This window comes from Fusarium pseudograminearum, chromosome 2 (assembly GCF_000303195.2).
Source record: "Fusarium pseudograminearum CS3096 chromosome 2, whole genome shotgun sequence".
In the NCBI taxonomy this organism is placed as follows: Eukaryota; Fungi; Ascomycota; class Sordariomycetes; order Hypocreales; family Nectriaceae; genus Fusarium; species Fusarium pseudograminearum.
Genome location: NC_031952.1, coordinates 3,781,943 through 3,796,790, shown reverse-complemented (window position 1 = coordinate 3,796,790; position 14,848 = coordinate 3,781,943). Strand labels below are relative to the sequence as shown.

The 14,848-nt window shown below is 47.8% G+C and overlaps 6 protein-coding genes across 6 annotated transcripts, besides 1 other annotated feature; 3 read left to right on the top strand and 3 right to left on the bottom strand.

Moving 5' to 3' along the window:
* Positions 1-23: 23 nt before the first annotated feature.
* FPSE_06729 (uncharacterized protein) lies at positions 24-1,304 on the bottom strand (the record flags this gene model as incomplete). Its single annotated transcript, XM_009259847.1, has 3 exons — positions 24-95; positions 137-1,186; positions 1,248-1,304. The coding sequence occupies 3 exons, from the start codon at positions 1,302-1,304 to the stop codon at positions 24-26; spliced, it is 1,179 nt and encodes a 392-aa protein (XP_009258122.1).
* Positions 1,305-2,445: 1,141 nt separating this feature from the next.
* Positions 2,446-4,161, bottom strand: FPSE_06728 (uncharacterized protein; the record flags this gene model as incomplete). Its single annotated transcript, XM_009259846.1, has 3 exons — positions 2,446-3,412; positions 3,467-3,895; positions 3,944-4,161. 3 exons carry the CDS (start codon positions 4,159-4,161, stop codon positions 2,446-2,448), a joined length of 1,614 nt encoding a protein of 537 aa, XP_009258121.1.
* Positions 4,162-5,038: 877 nt separating this feature from the next.
* Positions 5,039-6,763, top strand: FPSE_06727 (uncharacterized protein; the record flags this gene model as incomplete). The annotated part of the gene is made up of 1 exon (XM_009259845.1): positions 5,039-6,763. The coding sequence occupies one exon, from the start codon at positions 5,039-5,041 to the stop codon at positions 6,761-6,763; it is 1,725 nt and encodes a 574-aa protein (XP_009258120.1).
* Positions 6,764-7,735: 972 nt separating this feature from the next.
* Positions 7,736-8,194, top strand: FPSE_06726 (uncharacterized protein; the record flags this gene model as incomplete). The annotated part of the gene is made up of 1 exon (XM_009259844.1): positions 7,736-8,194. The coding sequence occupies one exon, from the start codon at positions 7,736-7,738 to the stop codon at positions 8,192-8,194; it is 459 nt and encodes a 152-aa protein (XP_009258119.1).
* A 130-nt stretch (positions 8,195-8,324) lies between these two features.
* FPSE_06725 (uncharacterized protein) lies at positions 8,325-11,782 on the bottom strand (the record flags this gene model as incomplete). The annotated part of the gene is made up of 4 exons (XM_009259843.1): positions 8,325-8,774; positions 8,831-9,153; positions 9,205-9,504; positions 10,117-11,782. 4 exons carry the CDS (start codon positions 11,780-11,782, stop codon positions 8,325-8,327), a joined length of 2,739 nt encoding a protein of 912 aa, XP_009258118.1.
* Positions 8,360-8,735: a mobile genetic element.
* A 749-nt stretch (positions 11,783-12,531) lies between the features above and the next one.
* On the top strand, positions 12,532-14,796 carry FPSE_06724 (uncharacterized protein; the record flags this gene model as incomplete). Its single annotated transcript, XM_009259842.1, has 1 exon — positions 12,532-14,796. The coding sequence occupies one exon, from the start codon at positions 12,532-12,534 to the stop codon at positions 14,794-14,796; it is 2,265 nt and encodes a 754-aa protein (XP_009258117.1).
* Between the last annotated feature and the right edge of the window lie 52 nt (positions 14,797-14,848).

Sequence of the window (14,848 nt, the reverse complement as noted above, 5' to 3'; positions counted from 1 at the left end):
TACCTGGAAGAGCCCCAAACTCCTTAACCCTGGAGTCCATGATAGCCCTTTTGAGCTCTCTCCTTGGAAACCCAGGCCCCATCGTTAAACACACACTAATATTGCATAAATTCTCCAGTAGAGCATTAACGCTTACCCGTATCTTAGCAGACCTCCCCTTCTCTGCAAGGATGCCTGGTGGGAAAAAGTTGACAAAACTCCAGCTGTCTGGCTGCAACGGCCTCGTATCGTCGTTACCCATCGCTCCACTCAGATCCAACTCAAGAGTATCTTGAGCTACGACTCGAGCATCCAACGCTCTCAGTTGTTGTTGAATACCCGCAGCACTAAGAAACTGCAGTGCCGTCCTGTCTGTCGTTTTGCAAGTGCTGGAGAGGTCGTCGCCTGTAAAATCTTCACCGCAGTATCGTCCTCCCCATGGCAAGAGGGCAGCAAGCTTGATATCTTGTGATCCGATACCCGTGATCCATCTTAGTTTTCTCGTCATTGACTCTCGCTCATCCTGTCGGAGCGTTGCACCGAAGAATCTGGTCTCGTCTGAAAGAGGAAGCGGTGAGCCTTGTGACTTGTTAAGAAGGAGGAGACCCACGTTAAAGCACGAGTGAGTAAGTCGATATGTGAACGACGTTGGTGAGAGAGGTTTGGAAGTGTTCCATGGGACTGGACCGAGCGACGGTAGGAGTGTTGATGGTGGTAGAGATGGAAATTCTGAGAGTGTAGGATCTTGGAAGTTTGTATATGCTATGGTTGGATCGCCCATAGCTTGTGGGTATTGTGACGAAGGGTGTGTCATAAATACAGCACTCTGTTGATTGACATTCATCATATCGGTCTGCATAGGACCCGAGTGAAAGGATAGTTCTGAAAATCCCGAGTCTTGTGCCGGCGGGAACTCATATCTGCTATTGGGCGAAGCTGCCTCAGTTGTGTTACCCTCGTCTGGATCTTCAGCCTCATGAGCTAGTGCAAGTACATGCGTGATGACCTCTTGGGCATTCGCTGCCAGTGCGGGGTACTGCTTCAAAACATCCTCATGTAGCATTCGATCGGTAAAAGAGACTATCACAGTGCTCATTCTCTCTATAATACCTTCCAGATGCTTCAGCCGCTGCAAGCGAGCCGTCTCGACAGCTTGTCGTCGCCTCCGGAACTGTTGCTGCGCTTCTCTGTTTCGCTCGCGCCGGCTCTGCATGAATCGTTAGCTCAAGTGGCTTTCCCTTTGACATAACATGTCCGACCAAGCTTACTTTGCTGGCTTCGGAGCTCATTACTCCTAGAAAGTTTGGGCTTTTACTCTGAGACATGGTGGAAGCTAGGAGGACAGAGGGCCTGTTTACGTAAACATAGACAGTTTTTGAAGTAGATATTAGTGAAACCTTCCGAGATTTCGATCAAGATATTTGAATAAAGGTCAGGATGCATCTGAATATGGGCCCATCCCACGGCATAAGAATGTTTGAAGGGTGCAAACAACGGAAACCTAAAGCTGGGGGGCGGAGCAAGTAGACAATAGACTAGTTAGATCCTAAAATGAGACCCCTGTTGCTTTAGTAGAGAAAACGCGTGGTCTGACAGGCCACAGCATCAGCGGAAGTAAAGTCATTTGGCTGACCCCCAAGCCCAAATCACAATTTTATGCCCAACGCCCGACTTGGTAGCACAACATAAAAGGTTTCAAGTTCCTTTCAAACCATGTTCGATAAATTACAATTCTTCTGCAAGTCAACTTGCTGTCGACGTTTGTAACTCAAGCCGGGACCTCAAGGTCAGAAAGCCTCACGATCTGCCTCAGGCCTCGGCAGTTACTTGTTCAGGAAGAAATTGGAATTTGCCAAGGATTTATTGATGTATTTTTTTTATCAATGCTGCTTACTTTGCATTGAGGTACCCTGACTAGACCCAGTCGGACGAGTCAGCCGCGATACGCGAAGTGCGAGCCACGAAGTGCGAGACAAGCGAAATTCAATCAACCTCAAGTCAGAACCTTTTTACTTTGATCTTTTATACATCGGCGTGCACTAGACATTTTCAGCTGTTCTCTTTAGTGAGAGAGCCGCAGGAGATTTATCGACGTGCTTGAAGCTCCTCTCTCTTGGTGGAAATATCAAGAACACATTACCACGTTCTTTGTTGTAAAGCGTGCCACTTATGGTAACATCCGAAGGTCATCGGGACTTACATTATCATCAGGTTACAGTGACATCATGTCTGATCGCGGCACTTGCTCCCGAACCTCCCATCCTGTTTCGCATGCATGCTTGCCTTGCCATGTCATCGTTTGCCTGCCGCCTACCACATCTAGAACGTCGAACGGATGCACGGCTTTACGTCTCGGTCCGGCGGCTGTCGACCTTGAACCGCTCCCACAGGATATACCAAGTCACCTCCATGTGACAGCGCTTCCAGAGTCATGTGATACGCAGATATTTATCTATCTTAGATACCTTACGTCGCGTACAAGCCATCCAGCATTGTCCCATACATTTTCTCAACCTCCTTTCGACGCACATTCCCCTTTGTGATAGTTCGAGGTAGGGACCCTTGAGGAACAACAACAATGTACCTCGTATCACTCACCCTCTCATGTTCATATCGTCTCTTGTGGAATGGCGTGATCCTTTTTAGTATTTCCTCCTTCAACTTCTCCATTGATTCCTGTTGACCACCCTCTGAACTCACGATTGAGCTGTCCTTCGGCTCGATGATGATCGTTGGGCAAGGTCGCCCTGCCCCGACCACGACGACAGCATTAACCAAGTCATTGCCACAAGTCTCCACAATGTTAAACTCGATGGAGGATGTGTCACATCGGAGAGCTGTCTGCATCTTGATCCAATTGTCGTTTCGGCCCTTGCACAAGTACTTTCCAGGTGAAGGCTCGATGAACAAGTCTCCAGAGTAGAACTTTCCATCGGCGGCGCAAAGACTGGGAACCGGACAATCTGGTGACTCGGGGAGAGTAACGAGCTCCAGCAGTGGCTCGCCGGATCTCACACTATCCCCTATGGGAATAAACTCGTATTTACTACCAGCGAATGGCAGTAGATAATCAGAATTCTCCCGAGCATCAGACAACATGGGAAGACCAAGTTCCGTAGATCCAAGTCCGTTAGGCATGTGGAAGCCCTGGCTTCGTCCCCAGGCTACATCTGCGGGATCTGGATCCAGCCCTCCAGATCCTATACAATCTGCCTTCTTGAGTGATGCAAGAAGGGATGGATCATTGCGGGCCTGTCGGATGAGGGCGGATACAAAGGGTGGGAACATACATACGCTAGATAAACCTTGCTCATCAAGGAGATATTGGATCTCAGAGATAGGCTGAGGAAATACACTAGGCAAGATGACGCAAAACCCTTCTCTTACACTAAACCACAAGATGATAGATGCAGCCGCATGACAGAAGCTCCCCCTGGTGACATATTAACAGGGTTCATATACACGAGGGTTTGGCGCTGAAACTTACATGTGCAAGCTGACCATGCGATCTCTAGATGTGTTGCACCTGTCTTTCCAGGTTCCTGACTTTCCAATAACATAGTTCACCCATCTTGCCGTGGAAGGCACAAGTTTCGGAATACCCGAGGTCGATCCAGAAGTATGATAGATGAACAATACGTCGTCAGGCTTGGAAGGTTTCCAAGGATCTCCGGGGGAGAATTCTTCCTGGCTCTCTTTCAAATAATCGTCGCCACCTTGAAATGTCGGCAAGGGTGCATTCTGAAGCATTGATTCGAAGTCTGGCTCATGCACCAAAGCCGCAGCTTGGCCATTTTCTAACAGCTCATAAACAACAGTGGGGTCGGTCATCCGAAGGGAAATCAGCTGGGGAATGTAGCCTGCCCAGCTGAGGCCCCAAATATGGACTGCATCTGAGTAGCCGAAACCTCTTAGCCTTGATGGTGTTAGTCGAAGGAAGAGGTCATGAGTGTGGAAAGCTCACCAAACGCCAACAACTGCCCTGTCGCTGGCTCCCACTTGAGAAAGCTGATTCTTCCAATATCTTGCAGCTAGCTCAACGTCCTTTCGAAACTGAATAAAAGTAACGTCCTCAAAGACTACACCTTCGGGTGATTGGGTTGGTTTCTTTAGCAGAGCGAGTTCAGAGTACTTCTCTGCGCCTGCTTGCAGGGCTGATGATGGAGTTTCAAAGTTGCTCATAGTTACCAACTGTTGATTTAAAACAATCTAGATAAGTGAAGATCAGACAAGGAGGGGAAAAGTCTTTAAATAAATAGCTAAACACGTTTCTGGGGTAAGGACCAATGATCGTAGCGGATAATCGGCTTTTTATAGCCTAGGCCCTTGTTTATATCTGACTCAGTTCAGCCAAAATTCATGATCCTGGGATGAGCTATTTATTAGAAACTGTATAAGTAACGACCAACGCTGCGAACAAGACATCACACTTCGGCTTTTTACTTCCGACAATCAATCTCCTTCGTTATCGAGGCCAACAAAGGCGAAAGGGTTACTAGAACGGGTATTGACTCGTGGTGCTCTATGTCTTTCTTAAGAGCCAGTTTGTGAACCATGACGTTTTGATCCAAAAGTTTTTGTCACAGGATTCATTAGGTGGTGTTGGAGATGCTGTAAGCGCTTAACCAGGATCATTCGATTGTCGTTTAATCGAGCAGATAAGGTTAGCTTCTTTTGAGCTGTTTACGTACCATGGAACACGTAACGTATCACTCTACGCGACGGATACGGTTACCCTGATAGCCTGACTATATTCCTTCCTCTTCAGGCTTGTTCTAATTTGACAGGTCGGACCTTTTGGATTTGTTCACATACGGTGAATGATCCTTTGCATCATCATCCACCAATTGTGAACATGTATCAGTAATTGTAAAATTTATTTGGCCCTGGTCGTTGCAGACAAAAGTTACCTAGTCGACTAAATATCGTTGTTGCCAGACGCGTTTGATGACGCATACCAGGATGCTCACGTGGCGTCTACGTTCACCAACACTCCCTTAATTAGCCCGCCTCATCCTATCTCATCTTATTCCCATCCACCACCAACAAACCTATCAAGATGAGCGAAAAGAACCCCCTCGGAAACGATTGGGCCCAGCCGCGGCCCAAATCTCGCATCAGCAAATGGAAGGTGTTTGGCGCAGGCGCGCTCACAGTCGCTGCTTTGCATTGGTTCACCCCTCGCATGTCAATGCACTGCCCACATAATCATCATCCCCACAGTCAGCATATGACATATGCTGGTGAGAACATCGAATGGAAGCCATGTGGAGAGATCAGCAACCGTCCTCTCGAGTGCAGCGACATTGACGTGCCGATGGATCAGTTCAATCCTCACGCTAGCAACAAGACCTTCAACATAGCAATCGCCAGACTGCGCGGCAAGGACGGAAGCCCCAATCTGCTTCTTAACCCTGGTGGACCTGGCGGCAGCGGCTTTGAGTTCCTTCATAGGAGGGGAGAGCTACTTACCACTATCGTTGGTGACGGTATTCATCTCCTCACCTTTGATCCTCGCGGTATCAACTCATCAACTCCGCTGGCGTCATGCTATCCCACCAAAGAGGCGCGTCAAGAACTCGGGCCTGTTCATGATCTGGACATGTCCAAGGATGGCCCCGAAGTATTCGCCTGGGCACACAACTATGTCAGGGCTTGTGAGGACACGATGGGTGAGCATGGAAAGTACATCAACACTCCTCAAACCGCTGCCGATATGAACAGCATTCTGGATGCTGTTGGACAAAAGGATATGTACTACTGGGGTTTCAGCTACGGAACTCTCTTAGGCCAAACATACGCCACTCTGTTTCCCGAGCGATCTCACCGAGTCATCATTGATGGAGTGGTCAACCAATTCCTCTGGTACAAGGCCCGTCTCGACGAGGAGGATCTTGTCGACACTGAGAACGTTTTCGACGGACTACTCAAGGAGTGCTTCAAGTCTGGGGATGCCTGTCCATTGTTTTCACTGGCAGATTCTTGGCAAGGCCTCAAGAAGAAGTTTGTCTCTTTCGTCGGCGATCTGAAGGAGCAGCCGATGAATGTATACGTCAACAACAGCGTGTACGGTCTGCTAGATTACCAAAAGATCTGGTATGGAGCGCTGTTTCCAGTTCTCTACAAGCCTGAGAGGTGGTACATGTTTGCCGAAAAGATGGAACAACTTCTGCGTGGTAACGCGACACCAGCTTTGATGGAATACGGACTTGACGGACAAGGCAACAGCGATGCTCTCTACACCATTTCGTTGAACGATGGACTAGCAGGTCCTGAGCACTGGCCGCAAGATCTCGACTCCCTTCTCGAGATTGTCACGCCTACCTTTAACCGCAGCGTCTTTGCCCCAGACGATCTGGTCTACCTCTTTGCCAAACAACAATGGCGCATTCCCAAGACGCACAACTACGTCCCGCGCAATGGTGTGCAGACTGCCCATCCTCTCCTCATCTTGACAACATCTTATGATCCCGTGTGTCCTATCGTCTCAGCCCGAAGCGCCCTTGCCGCATTCGAAGACTCGCGCCTTGTCGAGGTCAAGGGCTACGGACACTGCTCTGTCGCGGCTCCATCGCTTTGCCTCGCCAAGCACGTTCGAGGATTCCTCTACAATGGAACTCTGCCTTCTGCAAACGAGACGCAGTGTGAGGTTGATGGGCCGTACTTTAAGCCAAACGGATCAGCCAGTGTGCTGACCTTTGAGAATGCTGAAGACGAGGCGATTCATCTCGCGCAGGTTGAGTTGGCGCGAGATGCTGATTGGCCTCGACCAGCCCGACTGTGAACGACCTGGGATAAACTGCATACTTTTTGACTTTATCGGCCATGTATGGAGTATGTACTAGCTTTAAACGGCGGGTTGAATTTATTCTTGCAATCCTATGATGTACCACATAAAAATAAGCAGACTTTTGTGTTGGTCTGTGCGTGTCAACGCTTCAGGGTAAATTGATCGCGTCTTTTTTTACGTATCGTTTGTTTATACGTACGATCCTTGAAACAAACAATAGATAAATGACCGAGTAATGTGAAACTAGAGTCGAATATAATCATTTCTTTCCCAAAGTAGTTGTATCTCTTGCAGCGTACAATGTCAGGTTCTGGCCTGGATGCACTATTAGGCCTTGATCATGGGTCAACTTATTTCTAGTCACCTCCGTAACCGTGCGACAAAAAAAAACTATCGCCTTGAATCACTCTGATAACACAGAAAAGAGCCTGACATGTGAAAATACACCCCCAAAGAGTCACAAGACACGATAGCAACTGTCTTTCTCAAATGATCAGCGTATCGAGGCTATGTGTAGCCTGGTTTTCCACTCGTTTTCATCAATAGCACCGGTCGCGTGGCCCAATGGCAAGGCGTCTGACTACGAATCAGAAGATTCTGGGTTCGATCCCCAGCGTGATCATTTCTTTTGCTCTTTGACCCAGAGGATTGTCTTTTTGACATGTCTTTTTGCCTATTGTAATTAATCCATTGTTCCTCTCTCCGTTCTTGCAATTGCTCATCAAAAGTAAGTACTGATACAAACACAGTATCTGACTCTTGAGTAAACTCAGCCTAAAATCAGGCTATCTTTCAACTGCCGTTATCCGCTATATCCGGGGCAAGGTTCGCCGCTCGGCGGGCGTTATAACTGTCTGTTAGGTATTTAATTAAGCCTTGCCCTCCACATCTTACACAAATTACAGCTGTGATCTCTGTCTATTTACTTTTTGGCCCCCAAGCACGACATCACATCATACTGCAACCATGGCGCAACAAACACTCACCCATGTTCCATTCATCTACCGCTTCGTGTTCCTCTGGTTTGAACCAGCAGCTGCATTCTTAGGCTCCATCCTGTTATGGACCGACCCCGCCATGGTTCTCAACACCATGAGCCCTGGAAGTACATATGCGCCCGACAACAAAGTCATGTACGACCAAGTAGCAGCAACATACACGCTCTTCGCATTCAATGAGGCTGTTCTACTAAGGACTACAAACGACCTACGCGTCTGGCGCACTGTCGTTATCGGAATCTTGATCTGTGACGCGCTGCACGTGTATGCCAGCTGGGCTGCGCTAGGGAGCGTCTTCTGGAGTCCTGCGGCGTGGAGATGGGAGGATTGGGTCAATTTGGGGAGTCTGGGGGGTCAGGCTGCCGTGCGTGTCGCGTTCATGGCGGGTGTTGGGCTGGAGGGAAATGTTCGTGTTAAGCAGGATTAATGACATGATATGATGTGATTTGGGTTGGTTGGATGATATGATGACAGAGGTGGGCTCTGAAACGGGTGCTGTAAGCGAATGGAACGGTCCATTAATGCCCAGACTTGCAAGTCCTTTGACGCAGCCTGATTCACCAACAATCTAGCCGAAGCTGAAGCAGACTGGCCAAATGAGTAGAGCCGTCAGATTGTACAGCTCCATCTTCAAAGTCGCGTAGAATGCTGTCAATGTAATTTCCAGCGGCACTTAGATGTAAAATCTGGCAAATAGCGTGGTGAACAGCGAGAAGCCGAGCGGACGGGGGGTCGATGGTTCGTTCGGGAGTGAGAAAGAAAGTACGATTGATAGGGAAAATACGGTTCCTAAATGGCTGACGGAGGGTTGAATCGACCCGGTAATTATTGGGCTGGTTCGTAGACTCGAAAAAAACTTTAAAGTTGCCAAACTGCCGATGTATATCAATTTTCAGAGTCAGAGCGTTCCGAGAACGATCGATATCTGGGCCTTGGATAAGATGGACGATATCGTGATCAAACATATCAAGTATTGCCAATGCCGTTTCCTTGGATTTATTTTTATTCTAGGACACATATTAATTAGCTTGGGATAAAGAATTGGATATTTACATTTACATACCAGCTCAGAGTTTCCTGTCGCAGTCATCAATGAGTGAGGAAGTATATGCGCGACTTCCAGTTCTGCAAATGATCCGGGTTCCTGTTCTTTGAGTAATTGTCCTTGATCGTCTGAAGCATAGTCGTATCCGCTCTCTTCAATACGGCGCTCAGCTTCTTTCATATCGAAATCGCGAGATATTACACAGCGATGTTGGTCACGAACTAGGCAGTCACGTCTAAGCGACGCTACTCGTTCTATGGACCCGATAATAGGATGTTTGCTCGTGATTCGGGAGCTAGCTGCGGGTGATGGTTGGGGCGTCTTGCTGCCAGCAGCTTTGACTAGACTCTGATGAGTGTTGAAGGCAAATCCTAGCGAAAAAGGCGACTTACGTGGAAGGAAGAAGTTGTCGATGAGGAAATCTGCAAATGCGTTCAATGCCAAACGAATCGCCTCTTCCACCGTTTCATCATCAAGATCAATAACTTGATCCACCTTGACATTCACTGCACCGAGGAATGCATGTAAGAAGTTGGATTTAGATTGATCTGATCGAGCATATTCGTATGTAAGACGCACCAGCCTAGGTCGGTTATACGGCTTCTCAGTCGACAAGGGCTCGAAGTGCTTGATGATGTGACGGAGAACACCAGTAGCCTTATCAAGTTCATCTGGGTTTAAAGGATTTGTGTCTGTAGAAAAGTCAATCAATCCCTCTAGTGATAACTGAGGAGACCCCATTATTAGTTCCCTTGGTTAAAGTTAGGAAGATGGGCGACTATGAAGAATTCGAGATGGCTCATCCGACAAATTGATGGATTGCCTAATTTGTATGGGGATATCATATGTGTCAGCAAATGCCGCGCCGTGATTGGTCAAGCTGGGGTCACGTGCAAGGCTGCTCGGTTGAACAAAACAGCGCTCCAATTTCCCCTCAATTAGATAGAAAATCAAGGCTCGTTAAATCCTCTTTGGCATGCTCTATTTTGAGAAATCTAGCTGTTGAGATATAATCAAAACTCAGGATTGGAGTGACACGCGAGGTAATACACTATAAAACTATACATGTCATACTGCCTCAACTGCATCTTGATCCGAGCCTTTGTGACGATCCAGTTCCCCCCAGCCCCCCAAAGCTGACCCCATCAATTTCGTCTCTTATGCTTCTAGCGGCCAGCTTTTCTGATACCCTGACGACTACCTATTTATTCTATTCTCCACTGGAAATCCATAGGGAGCCGAGAAAGATGGGTCCAAGAAATCTCTCTTGGTGCCCATAGTCCCTCGGGGAATATTGTCCATACATTCCCCATGCGCTTCAACCATTTCCACAGGTTGTTTCCTGAAGGGATTTCCCCCAAATCCATACATGAAAGAAGCAACCGCATCATCGATGTGAACATAAAATCCCATCTCCAAATCCTCGAAATACAAATCTGCGACTGTCATGTGCAATACAGGTCTTTCTCGCACAGGTCTCATGCGCCAATCTAGCTTGCTACGCATCTCGTTGAGCAGCTCCCACCAGCCACCGATGCCAGCAAATCCCAAGTTGCTCAGTTCAACAGATCGCAAAGATTTCGGCAAGGCCGCCAGAAGTGAAACAAGATTGCTGTTTGTGACGAGCAAGTTGGATATACCAAAGTGTTGGAGATTGGGCCACTGATCGAAAGGGAGGATCATTTCCAGAGGGAATGTCTTTTTGAATTCATCCTTCGGGTCGATGAACAAGCACTTCCCGTCAATTGTGTCTGTTGTGGTACGCAGAGAAATATGCCGTAGATCCTTTGCTTGCGCCAGGGCTTCGCGCAAGAGACCACTTCGGTACGATTTCCAGCCGTCCTCATCACGCTGGATTATGAAAGTATTCAGGTCGAGGTCCAAACGACGAAAGCCAGGTCGCTTAAGCAGGCTGACCAGATCATCATACTCTTGGCACTTCTGATCGAAAACATGACAATTCACTCCTGTCCATATCTCTCTACCGGCAATGATGAGTTCTGTGACATGGTGGTCTTGTTCGCATTCCACTAGGGCTCGTGTCACAAGAGAAAAGCCGCGCCAGTCAGCTCTGTAATCGTCATGTTTGGATGCTGACATTTTCCCACGACGACATGAGCACCGCACATCTTTATATTTAATGTGGAATGCGGTAAACGCCAGCAAGCGACATTGGCAGTCCTTATATCCGTACTCAACGCTGTGGCCATTGTTGGGTGCCCAGGGAGCATCCACATGCTCGATGTCAAATCCAGTGTATGCCCAGGGCCGTGGCGAAGGGTAAACAAAGTCAAAAGGAAAGGACCTTATCATAGGAGTCCTGAACAATGGCTGACTTTGGCGACCGTGTGTACAAGGTGTGATTGTAACTCGCTTGAGATGAGTGAATCGTTGCAAGCCATACTTGAAGGCCTCAATATCCGCGTTCAATCGTATGTTCTTGTGCTGATCGCTCATAAGCTCCTCGTAGAATTTCCATGATTTGTTGATGATGGAGTTATTGTAAGGGATCTGTTGATCGCCATCGGGCCCACCATCCAGGCAACGCCTTGTGAACCACTCAGGCATACTACTGCATAGAGACGCGTCGTCATCATCATTCCAGTAGTCGTAGCCGTAGTCGACATGATATTTGTCTTGTTTATAACATTTACCCTTGTCGTCATCGGAGGAGGTAGCTTCCCTATATTCCGGTACTTCTGGCAGTCGTGCATCATCCCAGATGATCTCTGTAATTTTGTGCCGGTGCAACTCACTATCCGCGATGGCGCGGAAGACTTGGATGTTGAGAGAGTTGGCAGATATGAAGGCACGGTCAATATTACAGGGAACAACGCGCTCGAGAGTTGAACATGTTGCGCGGAGACTTGTCATGTCACCCCTATCTAGGTAGGAGAAGATCATGCTGCGAACTTCTGGTGACAGAAGATGAAAAGGACCCATTCCGGGACTTGAGTTCGAAGATGCCATGCTTTGCTGAATGATGATGTTTGTTCTAACCCCGCTTTCCAGAGTTGCAGCAGGTAGATAAGAAATACATTAATATTATATCATAATGATAAGTGTTGGGACGGGTCATGGTTGCACAGAATCCCACCTCACGTGAGCCACCAGGATCTCATTCATTGCAAGAGACTCCATTGGGGTGCAGATACTTGAGCTGATGCACAGTATTACTCATCATAAACTGAAGCGGAAGTATTATGCGACATGGATGTGCCTCAGTCCTCAGGGTATCAGAAAAGTTGACCGCTATGAGTTTAAGAGCTATGAGTTTAAGAGACGAAATTTATAGGTCAGCTTATGATACTTATACTAGTCTTCTTAAGCTACTTATTTTTATGCCCCAAGACTAAGGAGGCTAACGTTTCTGCTACCAACTATCTAGATTGGCGTCATGGATTTCCTGGGATGTGTTGGAAGAAGAGAAAGTGGTCTGATGAGCAATGCTTTTGTATTGTGCGAGAATAAGGTTGCGTTTGTGCCTCACTGTGTATGACTCTTGATGCAGGGCAGCTGAAGTCTTTAAAGTTGTACTAACCATCAAATGCCTTGGCGTCATCGCTGACACCCGTTGCCAAAGCTTAAGTAGCCCACGTAGTCCTTAAAAGAGTCTAAACAGACGTCGATTTCCTGATTTCCTAGCCTCGATTCTCGAGCTAACCCCGCAATCCGTCATGTCGATCCCAAGTATAAAACAGCGACGACATCACCCAGCCATGGCTTTAGCGACTTCTCTACTGAGTATAGAACCTACGGTCTGCATCCCCGTCGTAATGGCGCCATTTATAGCTGTTTTATTAACTGTGATTTATCTCACCTTTGCGTTGGGCGACTCATGCCCTGTCATCACCCAACAGCTCAGTGACCCTCCCTACGAGAACTACTTTTACTCTGACTGCAACACCGACGCCCAAGTCGTCGTGACCAGTCCTCTTCCCGACAGCAATTTATCAATCATTGGTCCTCGACTGATTGTCGCTTGGCCTGCAGGAAACAGCGGGATATGCACCTTTTTCGAACCTCAAAATGAGAAGAATGGTACACTGGCAATCGAGCTTGTTAATTCCACTGTCGGATCCCCGCTTGGCGTCATCAATCGTGATGAAAAAGACTCAGAGTATCCATTTGTTGGAGTCGAGGGTGTTTTGTCGTTCAATACCTCGGCGAGTCTGACAGTGGCTATTCTGGGGAGTATCCGGAACATCCGCGACTTTACTGAGGGGCCCAGCATTCTTAGCCCTGTGATCCAGAATGCTACCAACATCACAAGAGTAAAAAATGGAGGTATTTTAATCTCCCGACTATGGTTGGACAACATCACAACTACAAACCTGTTGTTGGAGCCCTGGGAGAACAAACAAAGCAGAATAGCAGTCGAGGACGAGACTGTCAGTTTCGGATCTGGTTTCTATCGATTTGCCGCTTCCTTCAACTACCCTCAGCTCAAGCAGCTGTCACCACAACAAGTCCTCAATAACCAATCACGATCTCTTATAAAGAATGAAGAGTCTCAAGTCCGATCTTTGTCATTCTTCTCGTATATAGATAAACTCCTCGCTGGCGGCTGGCGGTTCCTGACGTACTTTGGTCGCGACACCATGATCGCTGCACTATTACTCGAGCCTGTGTTGAGTGCAGGCAATAGCTCGGCATTGGAAGCAGTGATCGGTGCAGTTCTGGAGCGCATAAACCGCACAGATGGGTCTGTTTGTCATGAAGAGACCATAGGTGACTATGCCACGTTTCTAAACTTGCAAAAGGGCATTGTCTCGACCGCACCAGGCTTCACATATCCGATGATCGATACCGACTTCTTCCTACCAATTCTCATGGACCGTTACTTCAGTACTATGCCAAACCGAGTCGATCCCCTACTCAGAACAAAGGCGGGCGAAGTTGATGTTGAGAATCGAAACTTGACATGGGGCAATCTGAGCTACATCAACGCTCAGAAAATCATGAACATCACAGAGGCCTTTGAAAAGGAACAGGCAGTGAAGAATTTGATTCAACTCAAGAAGGGTGAGCTAGTTGGTCAATGGCGAGACTCTACTTATGGCCTTGCGAATGGTCGGATTCCGTTTGACGTCAACTGTGCCCTTGTACCAGCCGCACTCTACGCTATCTCAAAGTTGGCAAAGATTCCTGGTGTATACCCGAACAACTCTGTGACGAAGGAGTGGAGCGCGATTGCAGAAAAAAGGGCAAAGATCTGGGAAGACAACACGTTGCCACTGTTTGAGTATAACGTTACTGTTGATGAAGCCACTTTACGTTTGGAGGACTATGTCGATACAAATACCTTCTATGATGGCCCGACAAACGCAAAGTCACTCACAAACTACTCATCTTCTGGAAGAGTGGTAGATTATGCCATCGCCATCAATACTACCAAGGATCAGGAAAGAATCCACATCACCCACACCGATACAGCGTTCCGCCTGTTTCTCCTCAACTCTACAAACGACGAGCAACTTACGACGTTCATGAATGCCACGGCAAACGCCATACTCCGTCCTTTTCCCGCAGGTTTGAGCACACCGTTTGGCATCGTGGTAGCGAATCCTGCTCTCGCAGACAACAAGGAGATAACTGCTGGCTTCACAAACTCAGCTTACCACGGGACTGTTGTATGGAGTTGGCAACTCGCACTGATGGCGAAGGGGCTAGAGCGTCAACTTGCAAGGTGTCCTACGTCAAAAGCCAAGGCTAATGATGCTCCAGTATTCTGCACCGACGATGATGTGCACAAAACTGTGAGGCTAGCGTATAACCACCTATGGGACATCATCGAGGATAATAGTGAGCGACTGCAATCTGAGGTCTGGAGTTGGAGCTATAGTACAAAGGGTGATTATCGGTTTGCGCCTTTGGGAACTTTGCCACCTCCGCCTGGGTTAGGTTCGGGAACGGAGAGTAATGTGCGACAGCTTTGGAGTCTGACGTTTCTTGCAGTCAAGAGGAACAAGCTATTCGCATAAAAGGAACTGAACTTGGTTGGTGATATATACGTCGGAGCATCACTTCAATTGA